Here is a 27,370-nt window from a genome sequence, read left to right as displayed (position 1 = left end):
ATTGTTTTGCCACTACCCATAGCTCATGACCTTGCCCCTCTACACCTCACTGATCTCCTCTGCATAAACAAACCCAGCAAGACCTTCAGATCTTTATACTCCTTCATCCTCAACATCCCCCCCCAGCCCACTCGACCTCCGTGAGATCCATAGCCTTCAGCCCTCTTCCCCCATCTGTGGAACTCCCTCCCACTGATATGTGTGACATTGACTCTTTGACTCATTGACTATCCTCAAATCCCGTCTATTCCACAGAGCCTACCAATTTTGACTGCCATCCATCTCATCTTTTTTGATTTTGATTTCTCTTAAATATTATATTTTTATTTATATTTTTATTCCTATGATCAGAGGTAAGGGTTAAAACATAGATCAACTGGTAAATTGAAGGCTTTCCCTCCAGTGTAGGGAGGGAGGGCTCTATAGCCCTGAACTTGGAGATTCTGATTCATTAAGCAGCAACAAGTGGTGCAAGTGAAATGCTTTATTTGTGGTAAATAATATATTCAAATAACTTTGTAGCTCTATGCGTAACAAAAGTTTGTGTATGGTTATTGAATTTTCTGCATTGCCCAGTATGTTTTTTAACAGCACACTGATAAGGGATGGGCATCTTACTCCTTAAATACTATCTGAGAGTTACTACTTGACAATTGACCTATGGCTAAGCCTCACTCTCAACAGCGATGAGCCAATCACAGTGGACATAACCATTCCTGTACACTTGACATTCTCTGCCCATACATTTATTGAAATGCATTGCAGAAGTCAGTTTTCGTTTGGTTTTATGATGTATTTCTGAGATCAAAAGTTTAAAAACAGTGTTAATGAGGTACACACAGCAGAGTCCTGCACGGGTCCAATTTTCAAGATCCGCCCCGCCCCGAACCGGGGACGTACAAACCCGCACCCGAACTGCAAACCCGCGCATCAGCTCGATTAGTACCGCAACCAGATCCGACCCGTTGAAACATGACCCGCAGCCCGACCCTTAACCTTGTTTAAAGTAATCATTTTGGGTCATATTGTCTGAAAATTGAACGGTATATCGCCATAGTTCAGATGCCAGTGAGTAAACAACGCACCTGAATGAAGCAACTCTAGCAATAAAAGCCTGACTTCAGCTCCATCATCAACCCTCTGTGATCTTCTCACATACAACTGTAAAATCACTCCTTTTTTTACGTTTAATGCTTTTAAACTTTTAAACTCTTAAAAGGACCTTTAAATGTGTAATAGTAGACTTACTTTCTGTCCAGACATAAGCGACGCTCAGCAGGTACGAGCCGTGATCATGTCACAACCATGGATGTATTATAAGAACTGGATAGCATGGCTCAGCCTTCCACCATGTTACGGATTTACGGATGAGGTCCGTGTTTTTTACAGTCTATATGGCCACAGCCTTACAACCAGCTTACAACTTATGTTTTTATTTCATTGTATTTATTATTATTTTATATTAATTTTGATGTGTCAAACTAAAACCCGCGACCCGACCTGCATGTTATTTTTTCCACCCAGATCCGAACCTGGGAAAAAAAAGTTTTTAAAAACCACCCGCAAATCAGCTGTTTTTGTGGGTATCTGTCCGGTACCCGACCCAGTGCAGGACTCTGACACGCAGCTCTAACCCAAGCTATCCTGAGAGGCTGAGCCAGGGGCGTATTTTTTACCCTTTCCTAAGCCACATCTCAACTGAGAAAAAGGTCCTTATAGATAAAGATGTGTGGTAAACCAAAACATAAGGTAAGCTGACATATTTGAAGCAACATATTGCCACTTTGCTGAAAAAAAAAAAAAAAAATTAATTATCTGTATTGTTAGGCTAATGTTACCCTAATGCTAGCCTCACATTTGGTTAGAATTTGGTTCCTAGCTGCACTTTGTTAGGAGTCCATTGGCCTATTTTGTTCCAATTTTGTGTACTTTGGTGATCGTACAGCTTTGCGTAAAGTAATGCTGATCCTCTATATTTTGTCAGAGATGATGATGAGGGCCATTACGTTTTACTGGGACATCTATATTCTTTGCTTAGTTTGGACCCTCTTGGTGACTTCTAGATGATATTTGATCTTTCTGTCTCCAGAAGCCATCAGTAGTCTCCTGTGAAATGGTCATTGTTCGTCCTACTAAGTGGAAGAGTCCGTGGCTTAACCAAAGGTCAATTATTTGATTTGGTCTGTAGTTTCAGACACAGCCTTAAATAACTTAAAATGTTTTACAATTGATGCCTCTCTAAGGCACGATGGGTTTCTGAGCTGCTGGGTTCTTTCAACTTGCCTTGCACTGATTATCTTTTATACTAAATGAACAAGAGTAACAACTGAGCAAATTAAGAATTAGCGCCTGACAAGAATAGAAGCCTGGTGCTTCCTTCAGCTCAGGTTAATTAAGGTCACTGTTTGAGTAGATAGTTGTTTATTTGTCGTTTACCAACCACAGCTTCCCTGTACCATCTCATTAACAGTTTGTTGTCGAAGGTGCCCTCGCCCCATAGATCATTAGTTTGACTAACACAGTCTTTAAACCACTGATGCGTCTTCCCCAGGTTTTTCTTAGACCCTGTTTTGAATCGTTTAAATCTGCTTTTTTGTTACCCACTTAAGAAGAAACTGGAGTGCTGCTGGTGTGTCCTTGATTTCACTGGCAGCAGCTGGAGTAAAACCTGCCGGCTGTTTTAGAAAAGCAATTTTCAAAACCTGTTAAAATGAAACAGCATCGATCTCAAGCAATGTCGGAGGGTTGAGATCCTGTTCAAACTTTATTAGAACTATGTTTGTACAAAGCAGACGGATGATGTAATGTGATTTATTTATCCAATCCTGCTGGAAACTTCTTTCCACTCGCCGCCCTACATGGAGGTCAAAGGTCACGTTAGAGCTAAAAACACCTTCTCTGGAAGTGCTGCTTCATTTTTTGGTCTTTCTCTTACAGAAAAACATGGTCCAACACTGAGGCTCAAACAAGTCTCTGAAAGCACGTTAAAGTGTTTGTGGCACAAGAGTGAAGCAGTTAAACTTCATTCCTCCCCTGACACACTTCATGGAACGGAGCGGGAGTCTTTAACCTTTAGTCCAGAGCTTCAGAACCGGGTCTCTGAGCTGCCCCTCTTCAGTGTGCTGCTGTTAAACTCATCATGCTCGAAGCTCAGATTATTATGTGACCTCGATATCATCAGCAGCTTTTCCCGTTTGCTGTAGTCACGCCTCCCGGTCACATCCAGCAGCCGCTCACCTTGCTCCTCCCTGTCTTCTAGCCGTGTGTAGCCTTTACAGCTGCCACGGCTGCTGCTGTTACTGCGGCTGCTGTTACTACGGTCAAGGCGTGGCCAGCTGGGGTGCTTCCGCTGCTCAGGGTTCACGCTCAGCATGCTCGGTCTACGCTCCAGGTCCAGAGACTTTGAGTGGCTACTGAGCATGTGCAGAGAGGAGTTGGAGCCAAAGTCAGTCCTTGCTGCTCCGGGAGAAAGCCAGCAGCCTGAGGGAGCTGGTGAGAGCGAGGTGGAGGAGACGGAGGAGCAGTGGGAGGACGAGGACGCAGAGTTACTCCTGTGGAGGCCTGGAGGTTTGGAGGCCTTGGCAACAGATGCTACAGGAACCACCAGAGACTCCATGGAGCTCAGAGGCTGTGACCTCTCTCCGTCTCTCCTTTCGCCAACTCTGTCCTCCTCAGTGATCGCCTCCATCTCTGGCTCGTCAATGACGCAGTTGTTGAGTTTTATGACAGGGAGTGTGAAGGCAGAGATAGAGGAGGAGACGATAGAGCGAGCGTGGTGCCCTCCTCTCTCCCCGTCTCCGTCCACTGACCACTGATGCCTCATGGAATCTGAGTGAACCAACCCAAGTCCAGGACCATAAAAAGGGCGGTCCTTGTAGAGTGGCGCCAGCAGCCCAGCAAAACTACAATCCAGCTTAGCCTGTGACCTGTTGTTATGAAGGTCCTCAGCTCCTAACAGCACCTCCTCCTCCTCGGTGGAACCTCCAGCAACACTTCCCGCCCGGGAGGAGAAAGTGAGGAGGGAGTTACTAGCAAACCGTGATGCATTATCAGCTCCGAAGCCGTCTCTTGAGTAGGTGCTGTTTCTGTGATGGTGTTGTTTTTGCTCCTTTTGCCTGAGGCGGTGGATGTCGATGACTGTGGAGTACATGTCTCTCATATGGATTATCTAGAGCAGAGGAGAGAAATATCAACAGTGATAGGAAACATATTTACCTTTAGATTACTTCAGTATGTGATTAACATTTTATTTTACTACACAGCTGGGTGAAATACTTCACTGTGAGGTCTGCCATCGCCTTCAGTAGGGCTGGGCGATTATGGTAAAATTAAGAATCCCAATTATTTTAAGTGATATTGAAATCATAATTAATATACACAATTATTCATTTATTCAAAAACTTCAGTACTGATTTAAACACAACTTTAAAGAACCAGCAAGTGGCACATACAGTATTATTGATACACAAAAGTCACACACACTCGCTGTGGCTGCACATGGAACACAGAAGAGCTATGAAGCACAGGAACTTGCATACATCTACACTGTGTGACATATTAATTGTTTTTCTTCGATTAGATCGTTTTTATGATTGTCAGATGGCAAAATTGAAATCACAATTAAAATCCAATTAATTGTCCAGCCCTAGCCTTCAGTGGTCCTCTATGAATCAGGTGACAAATGAGTCTGTAATGTTTTGTTTAAATTTAAAGAAACATGTCTGGCTCATCAGACTTAAAGGCAGGGTTGGCAGTCCTAAGAAACTAGCATGAATTTGAATGTAGCATCTCGTCAGGACTCCTCCAAGCCGCTCCTCCCCCTCCCTTTGGGGTCCTTCAAAGCAACGCCCCCGCTCACATGCACAGGCGCCGCTAATTTGCGACTATGATTGTGAATGACTGAAAGAGGGACTCAGCACATCATTCTATGTTTTGCACTACGAGTCATGTCTCATTCAGAGGTAAGGAAACACCAAAATGTTAAAACGTAAAGCTAAAAAACAAATAAACAAACATGACTTTTGTCAGCACTTGTAACTGTCATGCTAGCAATATCCACTTTTACCTGTGACACGATACCAGGAGTAAAGCTGTAATAAAAATAGTACATGTACATTTTCTCTAGGACTTACTAAATATCACAATTTTTTTGCTTGTCAGAGCCCCTGTGGTGAGAGTTTACTAGACTCTGATCCGAACTACAGCCAAGAGCCAAGTACCTCATCGGGTCAGAGGGGACAGGCCCGAGGACGAGTGAGAGGGGCAGTAGTTAGAGGCAGGGGAACAGAGCAAGAAAAGAAAGCTTCCGTCTTTCTTTTCTTGCTCTGTTAAGCTGGAAGAGCGGTTACCAGTAATCGGGGAATAGGTAGTTTCACTGCCATTCTTCTGCTGTATACCGCTAAACTCGGGAACATGCATTGAGTGAGGAGCAGTGCGCACCGGTGAAATGTACGCGCAGGAGGGGGGCAAAGCGGCAGGATGGGATTTGATTGGTTTAACAGATAGGATCCTAATCGATGTGATTGGCTGATGTTTTCCTGGGTTTTCTCCTGCTTTAGATCGTGGATATTATTTGCTTTCATTTAAGAACACGTCATTTATTGCTTGCTATCGAGACATATAGATCATTTTAACCAGTATAACAAAAAGTGTGTCTAAATCAAACTACTAATTATACCTTTAACCTGTTCATGACATATCTTTAACTCCAAAACAAAAACACAAAATGAGAGAAAAGCTGAAGATTTCCACAACTTTCAATGCAAGCAGAAATGAAGAAGATGTGAATGATCTCAGACCCCAACAGGTTTTAATCTGTGCCAAACTTACGTCTGCAGTCTTGCTCGATAAGTAGTTCCATTTTAGAGCTATCAAGTCTACATGATCCAATGATAAAAATAGCAGGCTATGGCTGGGTACTGAATTTTGGTTCTTTTGTGGCACCAACCAAAATGCTTCGGTAGGACCGAGTATCAAAACATACAACATGCAGTATCAAAAAACAGAATAAAATTTGTTCACAGTAATAAACTAAATAGCAGTTAAGAAAGGGTTCAATATAAGCTGTATACTTTTGGGCACTAATGTTAAATTCACTGGTCATCCCTCAGTGCAGTGATGTCAGTGAGGTATTATGAGGAGTTAGATGAAATAGAGGTCACATGATCCTGCTCACAGTATGTTTCCCTATAGTTCTGTGCTTTCACATTCCTTGCTCCTTTCTGTTTTCCTGTTCTATTTGCCACAGATTAAAGGATTTTGTTTGTTTAATATACTGGAAGTGGTATTAAAAGTAATACACACGTTGTTTAGCCTTTTATACATGCCAATAAATGATCAAAGTCACAGAGAAAAGATGAAATTGAATGATTACTTCTAGATCTCTTAATTTGTGTGTTTGCTGGATTTCTGTGACCTTGGTGAGCACAGTTTACCTGAAAGTGGAGAAGACAGGAGGACGGGAAGTGTAATTGAATCAAGAAGGAGAACAAGAGGGCATAAGAGCAGTGGAAATATGATCAGAGGAAAACTGCAGAGATAAGAGTGGCTGGAGGTTGGCAGAAATATGATTTGCATGTTCATTATGTAGGGATGATGAATTAGGATTCCTGGCTGCAGCGTGTATGTCCCTCACTTTGTAGAGAGAGGAGAGAGAACAGGAATGAAAAACTGGGGTTAAGGAAAGGTATGAGGCTTTTTTTTGTCGAATTGAAATATGTGTGAGAAATATTCTTATGTAACTATTCTAGCACCCTGTTCTGCAAAGTGGAGTGTTTTAAACCCTGCAGACAAAACACCTACATCAAGAGCTCCTGTTGGACCTAACATCTCCGGTGGCTGATTAAACCCTACCTTAGTTTCTCTGTCTCTGTTTTCATGAAGAATAGCGTTGGCACAGATAAAGATGAAAATCCCAATGCCCATGGTGAAAGGTCCGAACATTTTCATCCTCTCAGAGTGACGATGCTGCTCCAGGAATCTTGTCAGAACGCCCCCTGTCTGCTTGGACGGTGCATCTACATGTGAAGACAAAGTGTTTTTTCTTCATACGAGTAAAAATGTTTGAGTTAAATTGGCAAAAAGAAGTTAAAAAAAAGGAGGAATTGCATTCAGTAAACCTTTTTATTTCCTTGTTTACTGACCTTGAACATGGCTAGCGTTGGAGTTAGCCACATCTTCGTCCATCACTGCAATATTGGCTCCGTTTTCTTCCCCTGTTGCAGATGTTTTAGCTCCTTCAGCAGCTGCTGCCACTGATTCCTTTCCAGTGGGCGATTTGAGTGAGGTTTCACTGTGTGGCCAGTAACCCAGTGTGGCCATCCCGATGCCTATGGCCAGGATGACCAGTCCCAGAAGGAGGAAGAACCCAGAGGCGGAGTAGAGGCGGAGTCTCCCCCGTACCACCACAACATCAGTGCGCCGTTTACGCTTTCTGGCAAAAAGAATCAGAGAAGACAGAAATGGTAAAGGAGCTCTATTCAGTGTAGGGATGGGTACCGAATTAGGTACTTCTAAAGGTACCAACCTAATTGTGGCAAAAATACCGGGTATCGATTCATGTAAGACCAAAAGGTACCATGTTTAGGTACCTAAATGCATCCTTGTGACTATGAGTGGAAGAGTTGGCGATTTCCCATGCTGGACATGAACACAGCAATGCAAGGTTATACATTGAGGAATAGAATTTTTCTACACTTTATCATTACACAAATTGATATATTTTATCACATACACACAGGAAAGTACTGAAAAGTGGTACCATAGAGTACCAGTACCGATTGACAGGTTCCAGGTATTGGTACTGTATCATTTCAAATGTGAAAGGTACCCATCCCTAATTCAGTGGTATCAAAGACGAGAAAAAAACGTTTTGCACAACAGCGGAAAACAGCTCTAATCTTTGAAAAAAGACTCAAAAACAAAAACAAGAAAGCTGGAGTAGTCGAGAGAATAACCAAAAACACAGAGTGGAAGAGTGTTGATGTTGACTTGAGCAAACTCCATCTTCTTTGTGGGCATCAACATTAAACTAGCTTTGCCTGTGAATCACAGAGATATGTCCCTGTGTCTCATTTTCTAAGCTTTTTAACCATCATCAAGGGTCTGTGTTTAATCTGTCTCTAATGAATCACCTTGGAGCAGCCTCAGTCCCAGGGTTCCCCAGGCCTGGCGACAACGGCACAGGCCGGTGTTGAGAGCGGGCAGAGTCCTGCCGTTTTAGCTTAGCCAAGCCTGTTAGTACACCTGCTGCTGCAGTCATCCTTTACCTGCAGAAATGAAAAAGAAATGAATTAACATGCACTTTATGTTCAGTGTCTGTTCTGTGTCTGCTTGAACTGCCAGTTCACTAAACTACTGCTGTTCCCAGACAGTCTACTTTCAGTTTGTTTGCTCTGTTGGACACATTCAGAAAGAAACAACTCTCCAAGAACTTCAGACATCAGTTTGACAGAAAAATTTGCATATAAAGTAAATCTCACAAACAATGAAAAGGGCAGGGAGGCCGATGTATTCTCGCACTGCCAAAGTTTCCCAGATAGTCTTTTCACAGAAGGTATAAAATGCTAAACATTCACAGTGCCACATCATTTACAGCAGATCGAACCAGATCCAGGAAAAACAACTCTATTTGTCTTTATTTACACATGCAGACATGTCGTGTCATATACAGCTGTGACTTCTGAAAAACAGCTGTTCGTTTGCGTAATTTATCCAGGAGAGTGCGTCAAACATCAGCATCCTGTCCTGTGGGAGAATAGGGATGTTAACAGTTCAGCACTGATGAAGATGTGAGCATACAATAATGTACACATCCTGTCAAACATCTCTATTTACTCATCATATTTTTGTTGTCTGCTGTCGATCCTCAGGGCCACATTGGCGGGACGTGCATGTGTGTGAATACTGCACATAGTTATAGGTTTACCCCGGCAGAGTGTTTGTTTACGGAGGTTTTCCTGTGTGTGCGAGGGAGAAACTCAGGAAACAAGATGATGAGAGATATATAGGAGTAGAAAGCTGAGAGGCAGAGATGAAAACATACACAGCTTGTTTTTCCAGAATTGATTTCATAACAACTCTTGTTATTTTTGCTTTCATGGTTGTAATGTACGTCACGGATATAAAAGTGGAAATATAGTGCAGCTATTCTGACATTACATCCGAATGAATCATAGTGTGTGCTCACCAGCTGCTCAAAATCTATTAATAGTTATTAAGATGAAGAGGGCTTGAACAAACACAGCCTCCTCTCAAAAGCCTCATTTATGTTTAAATGCCTGTTAATCTGGGCTCCAATGATATTAGCATTGTCCTGTTGAGCAACAAGAGGATTACACTGACTGTGTTTGATGGTAGAAAAACTAGGTGTAATGTTATGAGACAACTTTCAGGTAGTCTTCAGATTAATTTCCAAGTTCAACTAAGCTGCAAGTCAGAACGATGCAGAATGGGAATAACAGATGAGAAGCAACAGTGTGTTGAAATTCATCATCCTGTTTCTCATCATTATCTTGCTTCCTCTGACATGTAATCTACTGCTGGCCCCAAATACACTCAGCTCTGTTTTGATATCTTCCACAACCAAAGGCAGCTGCTCAGAGTCTTTGGAAATCATTTATTTTGAGTTGGGTCTCAAATAATGTCACAACTCTGTCTTTCAAAGATGAATGGGGCGGATGATTGATGTGAAGTGAAGTACCGTTTGTTATGCACGGACTGTTTTCCTGTACACAGCAGTTGCCTGTGTAGGTTGAAGAAATCAGATCCTGCACCTACGAAACTTACATTTTTATGCACATCTGTTGTTTATTTTTGCAGACTTAGAGGTATAATGGCTGAGGAGGGAAAAGAAGAGCATGTGGACAGTACATGTAGCTGAGACTTACTCTCCATATTGATTAATTTGAATTAATTGAAAACACCTTACACACTAAAACCGGCACCTATAGGTTTTTTTTAAGTCACCCCTCCCCACCAGAGAAAACTCAAAGGACATCAACCTTTTTATACTTTTAGCTACTCATGATTTCTCTCTTCAGTTTAGTAATGTCTCAGTATTTAATGCATAAGTAATGTAATTTTTTATGATTTTCTTCAAGAAGGATAACTAATGAGTCTCTTTTTTCATCTCTGGGACGTATTTAAAAGAAATCCTTGATCATACAAATGAGCAGCTGGACGGCCAACTGGACACAGAACAGCTACCCTGTGAATGTAGTGTTTGATATCGACCATATTTCCCCAGCTGCATTAAAAACTTGATTCTAATCTGTAAATATCAGCAGGAATAAAGCAGAAAAACTGGACAGCCTGATAAAACGTGTAATTTGAAATTAGTCAACACAAAGAAGTGCAGAGAGACTTCACATCTTTATGTTGACACTGGGGATGTTTCTTGTAGTTAATTTCAGTTAGCGCCGTTTAGCATAGCCAGCTAAACCTCCAAATGTCAGATCCGGATCACAGTTTAGATCAGGGGTCTGCAACTTTTACTTTCAGAGGAGCCATTTCTCCTCGGCTCACCTGGATTGAAGTCGTCCAGGAGCTACAAAATCTACTTTATCTTCAAAATACAGATGTTTTTTTTTTTTTTTTTTTTTTTTTTTTTTTTAAGTGTCTGTAAAATTCTATACCAAGTAATAATCTAGTGAAGAATTATCCAAACAAGAAGATTTTTGTGTTTATAAAATTCTACATGTGATGACTTAGTTTCCTGTTTTTGAAAAAGTTGCAAATATCAAAAAAATCTAATTTCATAAATTGCAGAAATCTGCAAGATTTATGAAATTTGAAAAAATTGCAAAACTTTTCAAAAAAATTTGAAATTTCAAAAAATTGTACGATTACATATTATTGAAAACGAATTTTTAAAGTTTGCCAATTTTTGCAAAAAAAATTTCCAAAATTTGCTTTAGTTTAAAAAATGTGAAAAAAAATAGCAAAATTAAAAAAGGGAATTTACAATCTGAAAAATAAGTATGCAGAAATTTTTAAAAAGTTTGAAATTTGATTATTTGTTTTCCTTAATTTAAAAAAAACATATCAGAAATTCGAAATTCAAAAAATCTGCAAAAATAAAAATAAAAAAAAAAAGAAATTGAAAGCTTTTTTGCAAGAGGTGATGCATATTAAGATCAACTTCTTGAATTATTAATATCCCCTGTATTGCCCAAAACAAAAAAAAAAAAATCTCTATTTCTATTTTTAAAAAAAAATTAACGCTACAAGGAGCCACCGCAAAGGGGTCAAAGTGTCGACGAGGCTCCAGAGCCACCGGTTGAAGACCCTTGATCTAGATTCAGGTTTTTTTTAAAGGATTCTTTATCATTATGAGATAGGGCTGTTTTCACCATACGTGTATATAACTCCATGATAAATGGTCATATTGCTTTGCAAAACAATACAAGACAAGGTCACCATCATTTCTGGCAGATGTAAAATTATGAACCAGATCCTGGCAATATTCTGGATACTAAGATCCAGAATATGAAATATGAACTAAGTCATCATCATTTTCCGCACTTTCAGGTAACAAATTATTGTACAAACCTGTAACTAACACCAAATGGTAGCAGACAGTCTGCTGACAGGGAGTATAACATTAAAGTAGGACTTAAGTGTTGCATGACAATCACAATATGCTTGGTGGAGGTCTGCGCTCTCTGAGTGCTTTTCTAATTAATATTAGGTTGGAGGTGGCTCAGCTGTGGAAAACTGAGGGGAGAAAACATGCATCACGCTGTCATGAAGCAAATTTTTAACCTTTTTATAAGACACCAAAAGTTAAAACTTGTTTTGCTTCATTATAAATGTATGTCACATCAGATCTTTTTCATTTCTTCACTTGGCAAACAGCGCGGAGTCAGTTTGTTGTGAAATCACTGTGGTGGGATTTTCTCAATATGGTAATATTAATTAAAGTGTTTATTTGGTAAACAGTGTGCGTAAGAGGATAAAACTGATTTAGCATGGGAACAGGCACACACCCATGACCTTCCCCTTTCTGTTTTTAAATTCTCTCTTCTTCCTGGCCTCCACCTCCATCTCCCCCACTCTCTTTCTCTGTTTCTCTCCAGCTCTTTCTCACTCTCACAATCTTTAAATCTCTTGCTCTCTTTCCTTCTCACCCCCAGTCTGTGGGCTAATGCATTCTGGTTGTGACCCTGAATAATTTTATCCTGCCTTCACTTGCTTTTCCAGCTTTTTTTATCCTCATACCTCCCAGTTTGTCTCCGCCCTTTCCCTTCCTCGTCTTCAGATCTATTTTTAATCCGCCTCTAATTTTAATTTTCTTTTATTTGGTCACTCTCCTCTCTGTCGCTTCCTTCCCCGCTTTTCTTCCACATATCTCAAAGCAATAAACCCTTCTTTAGGATTCAGAGCGAGACAAAGCTTTTAGTAATCAAAGTAAGCGTGAATCACACACACGACCAGACGTCCTCTCCTCCCACCTTCTTTTCTCCTGCTCACTTCTTAATGTATTTTTCATGTCAATCATCCTTTTCAGTAATACTGCTGTAGGAAAGTGCTCGACCACAGATGGTGAATCACACAAGGACAAACACAAGCGGCCACTTTTTCTCGGGTTTTCTCTGCACACCCTCTTGCTCTGTCTCTGGCTGCTCTGTGTGCGTCAAACAGGAACCCACACAATGTTTGAGAGCAGGGGGAGAGATTTCCTCTGTTTACTGAGCGAGATAGATGGAGGGTGGAGATAGAGGAGACGATAAAATGGAGAGACAAAGATGACAGAAAGAGATATCCAAGCACTAATATACATCAGTGCATCTTCCAGGGTGCAACACTAAGTCATTAGGCTTCAGCTCACACTGTAAAAATACAACTGTAAAAACAAAGTGGTGGAGAGGACAGAAAAGCCCCACGTTAACAAGACAAGAGTGCTTTTCCCGACAGATGCAGAAAACAAACCAAGTGCATCCACAGTTTTAACAAGCAAGAGCAAAGAAAAGAGGGTTGGCGAGAACAAAAGTCTGCCATTACAGAGAGACCAGCAGGCCTAATGAGAGAGCACTCAGGCTCTGAAACAAACACAGCTTTCCGCTCTGGAAAACATGTCAGACCTGTGTAGTCTCTACATGATACGGCGTGCTAATATTCAGCAACTGTGATCAACATTCAAACAGTAGGTCTGTGCAGGCAGGGACGTGTCCAGAATCTATGGGCTGGGTGGTCAGCTGTCTCTAAGGGGCCGTTTACACGACAACGGTTTTAGGGTGAAACGCAAAAGTTTTGTTGTGTTTTAGCCGACCTAAACGCAGACTTTTGGAAACAGCCTCCAGAGTGGGATTTTTCTGAAACACTGCCGTCACCATTGCCGTGTAAAGGTTAAGCCGGTGTTTTCAGTGGAAATGATGACGTCCCACTCCGCTCCTTACAAGCGCATATAAGAGGACAACAGTACCGTTGTTACGATCGTCACGAATTACCGTGTTGTGCTTGTGCTGCTGAATCTGCTGACTGTCAGCATCTGTTGCTCCACTTTTGCACTTAGTATTCCCCAATACTCCAGATGGTCGGCTCAACCCTACTTCGGTGGAGATCTCCCAAAAGTGGCTTCTGGACCAGACAGTTATAGCACCGACTACAGGCCTGGCATGCTTACTCCAGCGTTTTCAGTCCCTCTGGGTTTCTGTGTCAACGCAGATTTTTTTCAGCGTTTTCAGATGAAAAGTTGTCGTGTAAACAGGGCCTAAGTCTCATGGCAAACAGTTGTTGAAAAAATTTTTTTTTCAAAGTCTTCATTTCAGTCTTTTTTATTAACTGGATTGGAAAAAAAGTTACCACTTTTCTCCAGCAGAGGGTGAAATGTTTCTCTCTGACTCACGTGATGTGCATTTTATGGTAAAATATGTCTCTTGATATAGTCTATAGACATTATCATCATCATTTAACTTTTTCACATGGTCTGGTAGTCAAAAAGCAAACTAAAAATCCCAAAATCGTTACTACCAAAGAATTGCAATTTAAATCAAATTGCGAGAATAGCATACCGTCCTAGCGCTACTATCTATACTTATCAACATTAAAATATCCAACAGCTGCTACATCCTTATTTTTTAATCAGAAAGTAAAACAACTAACTATCAATACATCAAAGTAAAAGATTCAGCAAGACAACAATTCTATATTCGCAAAATGGCGCTACACCAAAACCTCTCTTTTAGGCCAGCCTGACACTAAACACTGAACTAAGCTAGGTTGAATTCAGCATATGACGTCCGCTGACGATAGGCTTCAAATGCCTAAATGGACAAACAAATGTGTGAGGTCACAGACACTATGTCCATATATTATACAGTCACCAAAACTACCCTGCAATAAAATTAACATAAAAAGTTGAAAGGTGCTTTTTTAATGTGCTGTTTCAGGGTTTTGATGACACCAAGGCTGTCTTCTGTGGCCATACCTGTTCACAGGATGTCTTTTCCTGCGTTTACAACATATGAAGCGCTCCTTATGGGAGACATAGGCTGTTTTTTGCTTTGCGTTCAGTCTGTGAACCTTTCCCTATAATCATGCACAGACCCTATGAATATTCATGACTTTTTTTCCGACTCAAATCAGATAAAACTTATAAATAATGCCACATCCTCTGCTCCATTTTCTCCTGCTCTGCCTTAATGAGCAGTTTTCCAAATTAGTGTTTAATGAATTATAAATTAGCCTCCTTGTGATCACCTTAATACTCTAATGACTAAACTGCTTCTGCTGTTTATCCACACTGGAGGAAAATTATGAAACAGTCAAATGAACCAACACGTTTGAAGGAGCAGATCCAGGTGATTGTTCACATTCAGGTTAACATGATGTCAGAGAGGAGAGATCCCCCTCTCTGCTCTGTAACACCTCTGCTGTGATTTCCTGTGGTGGTGATGTGTTAGGTCTCTGAGTGGAGAGATGCTTTTTGTAGCATGATAATGACAAGATACCTATCTATAGGCGATGTCATGTGATGTGTTGTCCCTATAGCAACTACATGTGCTGCTGGTAGGTGACCTGTTTCTATAGCAACTGTCAGCTGTGTGCACAGGAATGCCAGGTATATCATTAACAATGTATTTTAGCACCTAAGGAGCATTTCTCCAGTGCACGTTATATATTTCAATTTCCATGAGGAGATATCAGGTAAAGACAGGCCTTATAGGTTCATCCCAGGGTTGACCTCTCCATCATTGTTAAATAGATGTCACTGAGCAGGGGAGATAGCACGGATACAAGAGTGGAATTGATATGAGGTGACAGAAAAGGGGGAGACACCAGAGAAGAACAGAGAATGTGTGAGCATCACAGTTTGGCTTGAGAAGGTGTTTGCAGGAAAAAAAAAACACAGAAGTCCTCGCATTTTATTCTTTTTCGCTGCAGTGTTAAAAATTAATGAGTTAGCACTGTGTTGGGAGTGTTAATTACATCTTCTTTTTTCTGCAAACTGTGTGAAAGCTCTACAGTTGTCGTCGGGAGAAAATGATAGAGAATGTGTTTGAGGTCAGAGAAAGGGACAAGTTGCAAAAAGAGGATTGGTAGTGCTAGAAGAGGAGAGGCATCAGGACCAGAGGAGGCAGCTGGAGGGAAAGAAAGAGGAGGTGCTTTGATCTACTTGGACTCTAAAAAGTAGCTGAGAAAAGTTAGTCATGGATGACTCAGTTCAGTGAAATGTATGCTAGCATTTCAAGACGAAAGGCTGATAATGGAAGAGGAAGAGGAGTGAGGAATGAAAGTGATAAAGAGAGACATATTTCCACCATTATGTCGTCCATTACAGTAACACTGGGTCAAGTGTTTCCTTTAGATAAACTGCTCTTTGAAGGTGAGCTGAGGCCAGAAAGCTCTATTAACAGAGAAAATACTGTAGCAGGGGACAAACAGACAACCCCCCCTACCACCCCATGCTGCTGCTGTTAAGGTCAGCTACCATTATATCATCGAGCTGGGAGTCAAACACAGCTCAAAGCAACACAGATAAGCTGTTAGCTTCTGCTGGAATTTCTGATGTGTTCAGTTTTTCTTTGTTCGGCAGACTTTAAGATGAGCAGCTTGCTTCCCGCTCCAATGCAAAGACTGCTGGCAGTCACCTGTATGAGGAAGTGTAAAGTGAAAAGCATTCAGTCGTTGTATAACCTGCTCTTGACACTGCTTTTAACCTGAATGTTGCAATAAAGAGATTTTCAAGTGTTTTAATGCCCGGGTCAAGCTCAAGTACTTCACTTCAAAGGACGCCTACACCACCGTCAAGCACAATACGGCAGACAGAGTTCAGGTTCGTGGACAAGAGCAGGTTCAGGTATTAAATTGATTTGAACATAAGAGCATAATTAGACCAATGTTTGACATTTATTTTTCTTTTAATTGCAGTAAAACCTAAAAAAACACCTCATTTATTCATTAAAGTAGTATAAAAATGTTTTAGTGTAGTTTATGAGCTATACGTGATGTGATAAACTAAAGTTCAATTTAAATCTTGATCTCAAAAGCAAATACGTATTTTTCTCACATTTTTTGAAAAAGCATTTGATCCAAAGAACAGTTCATAAGGTGATTCAGAAATCATGTCCTCACATACGTAGTCCATGTTCTATAGTACTCTCAGCCCTGCCTGCAGCACATACACATAACGCACTAATATCCTTTCATTTACCATATTCACTGTATGTTTGACATTATTCCTTAAATTGCATTAAAAAGGGGGATGTCATATTTGAGTTTTTAGAGACTAAAACAATTACTGTATTGTTCACAATACCGGGTACCACCACTTTACAGTTTCAGTAAAAATACATTAGTCGTCATAGCTGAGACCAGCCATTACTCACAGTGCCAAGGGGATGAAAGACAAAGACACAATTTTAACTTAAATGGCTGAAAAGTTGGCCAAATTATTGAGCAACTAACTAAGACAAAGTTATGATGCTGGCTCAAATCTGATCTGCTCTGTTATTTATCCAAAAAAAAAAAAAAAAACTATAGGGCTACTAATACTTTTATGATATCTAAATACCAACACCACAACTACACATGATAATATCTGTCTTAAATTTATATATATATATATATATATATATATATATATATATATATATATATATATATATATATATATATATATATATATATATATATATATATATATATATATATATAAGCATTTTAAAAACACTGAAACATGATTTTATAAATGATGTGCAATCTCTTTGTTTAAAGGTCTGATATTATGCAAAAATCACTTTGTTAAGTCTTTTAGTGAAATTTGTGGGTCTTTGGCTTTCCTCCCAGCCCACAAAATGTGATATGCAATGACAAAACCTGTGCTTAGTAGTGCTTGTGAATGTAAAATCCTGACCCAAGACAAGCTGTTTGGGTTTTGGGGATTTGGGCAAGTCTGACCTGATTGGTCCTCCAGAGCAGATAACCCCGAAGTTCAGTGAATTGTTATCATCTAAACATAGTCAAATAAAAATCCCATACTGCTTAAGCTCTGCAGTGTAATACAAAGTGTAATGTAGTGCAGCATGGTGTTCAAAATAATAACACATAGTAGGCTATATCACTTTATATAGAATTAGAATAGTGGATTATTTGAAGACACATATCTCATATTGTTGTTTTAGTCTTTTCCAGCCCATTAAACAAACTGAATTTACTTTCTGTCACATTAATCAGTTAATCTCATTATCAGTAGGTTTCTAGAAGTAAAAAAGACACAGTAGTTTCTGGAGATCCTTTACATAATGGACTTCAAAAAGCCTTTATAACTTTAAGTTGAAAAAGTTAACACAGTCCTATAATGACTTTTTTTTGCCTTCTGGGTACATTTTTTAGATGAAAAAGCTCACAAATATGAGCGTTTGCCAGCAGAGCTTTTTCTTTTGTTCCAAAGCAAACTAATGTGGAGGATTATTCAGACTCACCCGTTTGTTATCACATTATCCAACAATGAAAACAAAACTTAGATGATAACAAACTCTTCCTGTGAGGGATAATCTTTTCAGCCAATGGGAAATGTAGCAATAACGTGATTACTCATGCAGAAGTACTCACAATATGATTCTTTGGAGATTCGCTTCACCTTCACAGCCTTATGTGACAATAAATCTATAACAAAGATATGAGGTGATGTGACAAAGCTTGAATTTGGATCCCACTGCATGTTAAGTTCCCACTTTACTTTGTGGACCCCTGAAGTAAATTCAGGTTTTTATAACCGAGAGGTCAGAGTTGGCAGCAGGAGCGTGACCTTACAGTGTCTTAAACCAAGAAGTCACTCTTGATAGCTCTGCTGTCTCACTGATTCCTTTAGTCAAGCTGACCCATGACTACATCTGCATGCAGAGGTTGGTGTCCCACAGATCAGTTCTTAAAAAAATGGAGTGGACATGAATTCTGACCAGTTCTGCTCCTTGTTTCCAGCAGGAGAGGCCAGTTTGGCTGTATTTTCAGCCAAAATTTAGCAGATCAAGTGAGATTCTCACGCCAGCCCACAGGGTTCCCACACAAGGACGTAGGAGAGCCATGCAAACCAAACCTGCATGCATGTTACCCAGCAAATAATTTCAGGCACATACATGCTATATTTTATATTGTCTTGTGCGTGCATTACTACATCCTGTGAGGAGGAAACAACGCTCTGAACATGTGTGAAAATGGACCAAGCATGTGATAGTTACAGTGTGCTCCTGCTTGTGGAAATTTCACCAGCCGTCTCTATGAGCTTTTGATTTTTTTTAAATTAAAAGGCAGGCACTGTCATCATGGTATCTCTCAGGCCCCGTTTACACAACAAAATTTCATCCAAAAACACTAAAATGCGTGAAAAAAATCTGCGTTTACACGGAAACGCTGAGAGACTGAAAACGCTGATGTAAGCATGCCAGGCCTATAGTTGACGCTATAATTGTCTTGTCCAGAAGCGGCTTTTGGTAGATCTCCATCAAAGTAGAGTTGGGTTGAGTTGGGTCAGCGAATACTAAGCGTAGAAGTGGAGCAACAGATGCACATTTTGCTGACGGTCAATAGATTGAGCAGATTCAGCAGCACAAGAACAACAACGGGACGAGCGTAACAGCTGTACTGCTGTCCTGATGTATGCGCAAAGCATAGCGTAGTGTCAGCGTTTCCACTGAAAATGCTAGCTTACTGTTCACATGGTAACAGTATCGGCACCATTTCAGAAAAATCCCACCCTTGCGGCCGTTTCAAAAGTTTGCGTTTTAGGTCGGCTGAAACGCTGGTTTCATGTAAACGCAAGGCCCAAATGCAACATAACTTTTGTGTTTCACCCTAAAACTGTTGTCATGTAAACGGCCCTTCAATCTAACTAGCTACTGTGGTGAAGTCATCCTGCTCTGTGACCGGACACTGTCACGCTCTGATAACAGGAATGTTTTTTAGCCGGGTAGCTAAGTTAACTTCAAGGCTAACCACACTCAGAAAGGGAATAATGTTCAGATTGCAGCAGCTAAAGTGCTCACACAGCTCTGGTCAACACGAAGCTGGACAGAGGGCAGGGTTAAGGCATCTGTTTTCAGAAACATGGGGTTGTAGTGTGCTTGTGTAATTTATTTTTGTAAGATATGTTTACAAGAAAGACTACTTTTCCTGGTATTTATGTTAAATCAGGCAAAGCTGGATGGCATTTCAGTTTTCCTTTGTACACTCCATAGAAAACAGCATAGCATGCAGTCTGCCAAAACTTTCACAAAACTCAACTTGAATTCTAACTTGAGGCAGTCACAACTTTTAAAACTGTTAACAACACAACTTTGATACAACACGAACATGCCATTAGCCCACTTCTCAGGTTGAGGATGTGTAAAACTGTGAAGGAAGTCATCTCAGGCCACTGAATAACACCCTAACAAATGCAACACAGCACACAGGAAAAACGGCTCAGTCACCACACACCCACACACTCTTGAGGGGAGTCTACTCAGGCAGAAAAAAACACACCTGTGTAGTTGGAGCTGGGATGTTCAGTAGCTTTTATGATACAGCAGGGAGAGAATGGCTCTTAAAAAAAAACTTCCATTTATCAAATTCCATGTGTCGAGCTGTTACATAATGTTCAAAGTCATGTTTTCTCGCTTGACATTGATTTGAACTGAGCTGCAGAATCAGGTAAAATTAAAATGTGATACCTGTGAGTTTGCTTTGTGGCTGACTCTGGCTCCTGAGAAATCAGACCTCTGCATGAACCCGATACAGCAGCCTGACTGAAGTTCTTACAATGCAGATCTTAAAGTACAAGACTGCTAGCTCTTGTATTTTTATTAAAAGGTGTGAGTTTTATTTGATCACAGGTCCTCTGGCTATCGGAGTGACAACCAGAGTGATGAAAGGAGTCCTGCGAAAGAGAAAAGGAGTAGCAGGAAAGAGCCACAGATAAACAGATAGTGAGCGTGTGTTTGTGCATTACTTCACTCCTACAGACTCTCGGTCATTTGTGAGTCATCTGTCTGGAGAATATGTCACTCTGAGTTTTCACGCTGACCTTTCAGCAACACATTTTCTGATGTAAGCGCTCAAGTGTTAAATTCTGGAACATCTTCACCATATTGTTTGTTTTTTATCTGCTCATTATTCTGATGATACATACTGAGCTTTTTTACGCAAGTCTCGCATCCTTCACGCCTCCTGCAATCAATCCAGCCTTACTCAACCGAATTAAGTTTGGAATTGAATCATCGGGTGCTCATGCCACGCCTGTGTGTGTGTGTGTGTGTGTATGTGTGTGTGTGTGTGTGTGTGTGTGTGTGTGTGTGTGTGTGTGTGTGTGTGAGCCCCCTGTTGACTCAAACAAAATGACTCACTCTGTCTTCCCTGCAGTCCCTTTTTTTGAAGAAGTCACCCACACTCATCCTGGAATATGAGCTGTCTTGCCTCCAACTACACTGCAGATTTGATACCCAAACTAGGGTCCTGGGAACTTTGTGGGGTCCATGTTAAGATCCAGGGGCCCCCTTTTGTTTCTTTCGTCAGATTTATCTTGAGTCTCTGAGAATTTTGATTTACAATCCAAGATAAAAATGTTGTATCTGCACATAGTGTAATGTAGAATCTTGACTTCCAGGATGAGAAGTGTTCTGGTTCACACATGTAGTCTGTTCATAATACATTTGGTAATCACTAATCACAAATCAACAGACTTTGCTGTGTGCAGGAACACAATTCTCTGTGCCGTCATTACAGCTCCCATCTGTGGCAGTCGAACATTTCTCACAATGAATAGATATCTACGGTGACCTGCTGTCAGGTGTCAGTTGATTTACAAATTAAAAACGCTTTGCAAATGGAAGAAACACAACCACACCAATGAAAAACATGAAGGCACATGCTACAACAGACCAACACGAATGCAAATGCCACAACACAACAGGAGTACAACCACTACAGAATTAAAAGAGGTCAACTTTAGCGTTTTTCTCACAAGTGGTTTTCTAACAGATGGGACATAGAAAAGTTGTGAAAGTAAGTAAACATTTTTTTCTATTTAAACTTTAGCTGTGATAAATAACGCTATAATGCTAAGGTTATAGCATGACTGATTATTTCAACTAAATGTAAGATGCTTGTGAGAGACGCCTGGTGCTCCCAGCCCAGCGCGGCTCTGAATCTCTAGCCAGACTCTTCTCCTCTGTCGTGCCCAAATGGTGGAATGAATTACCTAACTCTATACGATCCGCAGAGTCCCTTTCTACTTTTAAAAGAAGTCTGAAAACTCATCTGTGCAGGGAACACTTAGGCGTTTAAAGGGCAACTCCATTTTTTTTCAGCTCGGAGTCCTTCAGAAGTTATTTAGATCCAGCTGATTTTAGTCGCACTTAGCGGGGGCCACGGCAAGGGAGCTTCAGCGCGGGTCATAATCTCTGCAAAATCGCTCATTTCGGCTATATTTTTTCATCCATTGCTATCCATCGTTATCACAAACACACTCCTCTTCTGTTGCCATAGGCAAACACTGTCCACAAGCGCACCACCAGTTCGCATTGAGTCGTGGACGTGCTCCTGTTTGTTGTTCTCGAGTCAGCTCTTCGTCTCTCTCCCTCTGCATCCTTCTTTCGTGGAGCTCCTCGTCCATGTACTCAGGCTCAAACCGGTAAGGACAACCGTCAAACTCAAAGTTGTAGTCTGAAGATGGAAGACGAGCTGACTTTGTGATAACACTGGCGATGGATGAAAAACTATAGCCGAAATGAGCAATTTTGCAGAGATTATGTCCCGCGCTGAAGCTCCCTTGCCGTGGCCCCCGCTAAGTGCGGCTAAAATCAGCTGGATCTAAATAACTTCTGAAGGACTCAGAGCTGCACGATGTTTGTCTGAGTGAGTATATGAGCATGCACACACCTATAAATAAGGTCCAGGTGTCAAAAAACCGGAGTTGCCCTTTAATAGCAAGTTAACTCAGAAAAATCATGTGATTAATCCGACCCTTCTCCTCTTTGTCTTCAGGGGTAGAGTGAGTCAGAAGGTTTAAGACCCAGATCTTAAACCCTGTTTCCATCAAGCAGTACACAGTTTAGATCATTAGGTTTGGCATGGGTTGGCTCGGTTAAGCTTGTTTGCGTTTCAACAGCCAACCGTGCCCCCTCGTGGTAGGCGGTGTGTAAGCTGGATGCCGACAGCCCCATCAGTAACATAATAGCGTGACGCCATAGCAACACTACACAGTGTACCCCACTAATAAATCTAACAAAGAATAAAAATGGGACACAGTAAACTAAGAGCAATGATGGAAGACATCCAGCATTTCGTCCTCTTTGAACTATAGTGTTGCAGGGATTGATTGTGGTAAATTATGGCTACTTGATTCTACATTGGAAAAAAAATATTCTTGCACTTGATGGCAGCACCTGCAGTCATAACTTAAAGCACTTGTCGCACTGACTAAGGTTTCCCCTTCTGTCTAAATTCTTGCATGTTATACGTCACTTTGAACAAAAGCATCTGCTAAATGAAACAGTACAACATTACAGGTAAATATTATAGAAATATAAATACAACAAAAGACATCACAAGGTAAGAGCCCTACAAAGCTATATTTTCATAGCTGAAGTTAAAAAGGAAAACTATGTTTTTACTTACTTTCGCAACTTTTGTGTATCTGTTGGAATACTGTTAGTTAGAAAACAGCTACAGTTAACCTTTTAACTTCTGTTTCTACTTCTGTTGTGTTGTTCTGTTTTCATTCTTGTAGCATTTCTCTTCATGTTTTTCATTGGTGTTGTTGTTTTTTTTTCTTTTTGCAAAAAAAAAAGATGATTTACAATTAACTTACAAATTTATGACACCTACCAACCACCATAGATCTGCGTGCAAGTGCAACTAACTGTATTTTCTGCATCAAAACTTTCAGTTTTAACAACTGAACAAGAACGTTTCCAAAGTAGATCTCTGTGCCAACTATAGGAGAAAAAGAGTGAGAGACAGGAGCCCTCTCTTGTATTACAGTATTTACAGTGAAACTAGGACCCCAAGAAACGAATGAGCAGTTGCTACTCAGGAGGATAATCAACCAAGACATGACAGCCGTATCTGGAGGGGTGACTTGTGCCTCGTTGTTAGTGTGATCACAAGTTGCTGATTAATCTGTAAACACTGCAGCGCACTGAGAAGTCATGGTGGTGAGCCTTTTTTCGTTAACCACTGGAATGCCTGAGAAGTCACTCCAAGAGGCTGTATCGTCATCTGACCATAGCTGATGTGTTCTGAGATTTTCCCTAAATGAACACTTCTTTTAGGCTCTGGCCTCAAGAAACCTTCTCAGGGAAACAGTAACTCTAATAAATTGGAGTGTTTCTCCATAAGGGGTCTGTGGGATTTTATCTAATTATCGGTGAGTGGTTTTGAAGCTTTCACATCTCCCTCCGGGAGCGACAAAGTGAAGGAATGGCTGACCTAGAGGGGATTCAAACAGGATTATCCATTTAGAGGTTATCTGTGTTTGAGGATTAGCTCATATATCCCCAGACTTCTTAACGATTTCTAAATTAAAGTCTGATAATTTCTGTAAAAACATTTGGCAGCAAAGCGTCTCGCTGTGAGCCATTTGGCTCTGAGGCTTTCCCTCGTTCTTCAAACAACTCTCAAGGTGAAAGTAACTTCTCATTCGCCGACATTAGAAAGAGACAGAGAATCTGCAGGCTCTGATCTTTCAGGTTTCTGGCTCCTTGTACCTACAACGAGATGTTTGACCTTCACTATTTCTACCTTCAAGTTCAGCCTTTGTTTTCAGAGGATTATTTTGTATCACAATAAACCACAGCAGAATTAAAACTATCATCAAGTGTGTTGCAGCAACTGTAGCCAACTGGGTCACACGTAAAAAACATCACTAGGCCAAAAATTTCCAGTACCATAAATGGGCTGCAGATTCAGAACTGGAAAGACACAAAAATGGAAATGTAATTCTATCAACACTCTGTCTTTATCACATTACTGGCCAATTTGTTGCAATTTTGTGGCCCAATGAAGCACACAAATCCAGAAAACAAATGCAAGAATACTGTGTTGTGTATCCAGTCAGTGGAATAGAAAGGCTCCAGGCCTGTGGGAAGAGTGTGCAATGCATGAGCAGAGCAGCTTTATTGTTGGCTGGAGGGTGTGAGAGAGTTACCCAGGCGTTGTACTTGATATGTTTAAGGTTTATTAGATTACAACATCCAAAACACCTGGAGTGTTTAAAAGGCTGGGCCACACCACTGCAAAACATAACTGCATAGTGGTAAAAGAACTTCAAACTCTGGGGTTGGGGTTTCCTTGCATGTCCACTTGAGGCTCTATTTTAAAGCTTGACTCAAAATACACATTTTTGTAGCCAAATCTGACATGTTTACAATCTTGCACCAAAAATACTTTGGGAGACCTTATTTCCTTATTTGTGACTACCATAAACTGTATACGAAGTGGACTGTGTGGCTCCGCCATTTACCATTGTACGGTTTGAAGCCAAAATTCCTCCGTCACAGGCGCAGCCATTAGTAGCCGTTGTGCAGCCAGAGTCTGCGCAGTTAGAGACTGTGAGGGATTCTGGGAGAATCTGAGTGGAGCCAGGTGACAAAAATAATAATAATTTTTTTCTTTCGAGAGTCTAATCACTTCTTGACCCTCCCTCCCGACATATTTTAATATCCCCGAAAAAAATACACAAGAACAGCAGCTGTTAATCAGCGTTAAACGTGACGTAAAACCTTGTTTTAAACTTCTTATAACTAATGAAAATGAAACTTTTCGGAAAGAAGAGGACTTGAATACTAGGCAGCTATATAATATCTTCAAATCACCACAACAATCGGACGTGAGAAACATCTCTATGAGGTGTAATAATTTTTTAAAGTTTGACCACAGCCCATCTGGAATGACTGGAGGGACTGATTTTTTGACACATACTGCAGCCAGCCACCAGGGGGAGCAGTTTTTGTTGCAACCTCACTTCAGGCCAAGCAAGATGACGTCCATTCTTTTTTTACAGTCTATGGTGACTACAATGCAGGGCAGCTTTTTTTTTTTTTAAGCTATAACAATGGCCTCTAAAAAAGCTTTGATCTTGCCCTCTTTGCTTGTTTCTACATTAAAGGAGGATGAACAACACAACCCACAAAAAGATAAGCCAAAAGATTTAGAGCTCCCCCTGGTGATTTGCAGCCATATAGGCCAAAATCCTGCCTCTACTTTTAAAATAGATGGGATTTGGGTCAAAGCATAAAACTAAAACCAAAAAGTCATGTTTGTCAAACATGCTTTCTGTCTTAGCAGCATGCTGATCTAGGTGAACGTTTTCTTTTTTTAGAGAAGTTGAGTGATGTACATAGTGAACATAGTTGTGTAAAGTTAAAAATGGGGTTTGTGACATCATGTTTGGCAGCTCTATGGAGGAATGAGACTCTTATCAGTGAAGCAGAAGAGAAATGAGTCTGAGTCTGTCTTGTGTGGAAGGGGACACATCTGGGGATCTTTGCTGTTTTATAGATGAGTTGAACGTGTGTTTCAGTTTGCAGAGAGGGTGCAACATCAGTCCACCTGCTACACAAACCTGACCCCTTCTACACCCGGCTCTGGCACACGTCAGTGCCCACTGAGGCAGTATTTTAGCTGATGGAGGCATGTCATGATTGAGAAGGTGAACTTTGAATTCTCAAAGGCCCAAAATGACAAAGTTAGGCAAACGATGTGTCCTTCACTCTTTGGTTTGTCAGTGAGATAAAAGGAGTGAAGCGTTGAGCCCAAGTGATCCATAGCAGTTTGGAATCATCTCTAGAAAGAAATTTTAAAGTATTACTTGAAGGGTTGGACTGGAAAGGTTTATCATGTGTTGAATGGTGAACTTGGACCTTGTTTTTGACAGGGATAAAAGAAAAAGAGCAGGATGGCAGAGAAAAGTTAATTGACATAACCTGGCACATTTAACTAAAAACCCTTTCAAATCAGCCAGTCACAGCAAACAAAGGCTGAGGTAATTAAAATTAAACATGTCCAATGGTAAGAGGTGGTAAATAAAAACATCACGCTAAACTTCTGCGCATAAAATATTGAGTAAACTTGATTATTAATGGATGAACATAAAGGGAGAGACTGTCAGGCTGTCAGCTCAGATTGTCTCATAGGGAGAGTTTGAAGAGTTTGATGGGAGTTCAGACAGAACTTACTGCTTACCTTCGCAAAAAGCCGACTTTTCACCGTCACTGTGCCATTAGGCATGCAGGGGGATTAGGCCGTTACCAGGGAAGAGAGAAAAAGCCATCTCCCACTTTGAAGGCTACTTCCACTCAGATGCCATGCCGGAGAAAATTAAGATGACAGGAGACAGCTCAGCTCCCGTGAGGAGCTTTAAGAACAACAACACAGTCTCCCCTCACAGCAGAGATCCTTCACGGAGTCGATGTAATGACATTATCACAGTTATTTCGGGTCACACTGCTCCTCAAAGTGAGAAAATTGATGACTTTGCTCTGAGTGGAGCATGTCTTTGGCCACTTGGAGACTGCGCGCTCAGGACAATGTGGTTAAAGACGCTCCACATGCAGGGAAATCCTTCAACACATTGTGTCCTTTCCAACGTCGTTAACGGGTTTAAATCTCGACCTTGTTTATTCCTGGTTTCGTCGATAAAATACGCGGCTGTGAACCCTCCTGATAGCAATGCGTAAAACCAGATTCCCCGATATTCGAGCGCAAAAACTTGATTTTTTTTCGTCCGAAAAGAGTCAATAATCCTCAAGAAACATCTCAACAGGAAGTTGTTGGCGGTGAAATGCAAAAATGCAAAAGACAGCGAGGTTTTTTTAGTCCTATGTTCCGGCGAGAAAGCGAGACAGCTCCATCCAACTCCTCCGAAGCGCTTCTACGCTTGTGGGAATGTGAG

General features: G+C 40.8%; 2 protein-coding genes across 3 annotated transcripts in view; one reads left to right on the top strand and one right to left on the bottom strand.

Moving 5' to 3' along the window:
* The window catches only part of tmem244 (transmembrane protein 244), a 110,928-nt gene that overhangs the window by 73,849 nt on the left and 9,709 nt on the right, over nucleotides 1–27,370 (top strand). The window lies entirely within an intron of this gene.
* tmem200a (transmembrane protein 200A) lies at nucleotides 1,810–27,370 on the bottom strand. Its single transcript, XM_074685713.1, has 5 exons — nucleotides 26,662–27,370; nucleotides 8,133–8,267; nucleotides 7,143–7,432; nucleotides 6,853–7,016; nucleotides 1,810–4,168 (listed from the first exon to the last, which is right to left on the bottom strand). Exons 2-5 carry the CDS (start codon nucleotides 8,258–8,260, stop codon nucleotides 3,086–3,088), a joined length of 1,665 nt encoding a protein of 554 aa, XP_074541814.1. The 5' UTR covers nucleotides 8,261–8,267; nucleotides 26,662–27,370; the 3' UTR covers nucleotides 1,810–3,085.

Source organism: Halichoeres trimaculatus, unplaced genomic scaffold, assembly GCF_033239565.1.
Source record: "Halichoeres trimaculatus isolate MK-OKI-2021-1 unplaced genomic scaffold, fHalTri1.1 fHalTri1_scaffold_13, whole genome shotgun sequence".
NCBI classification, from domain to species: domain Eukaryota; kingdom Metazoa; phylum Chordata; class Actinopteri; order Labriformes; family Labridae; genus Halichoeres; species Halichoeres trimaculatus.
The sequence above is the reverse complement of the archived record's forward strand: the minus strand, read 5'-3'. Positions and strand labels throughout refer to the sequence as shown.

Coding starts and splice junctions, on each gene's coding strand:
- tmem200a (XM_074685713.1), bottom strand. CDS start 8,260: ATGACTGCAGCAGCAGGTGTACTAACAGGCTTGGCTAAGCTAAAACGG. Junction 7,433..8,132: donor GGGACTGAGGCTGCTCCAAG/GTGATTCATTAG, acceptor TCTTTTTGCCAG/AAAGCGTAAACGGCGCACTG. Junction 4,169..6,852: donor ACAGAGACAGAGAAACTAAG/GTAGGGTTTAAT, acceptor CCTCTGCTCTAG/ATAATCCATATGAGAGACAT.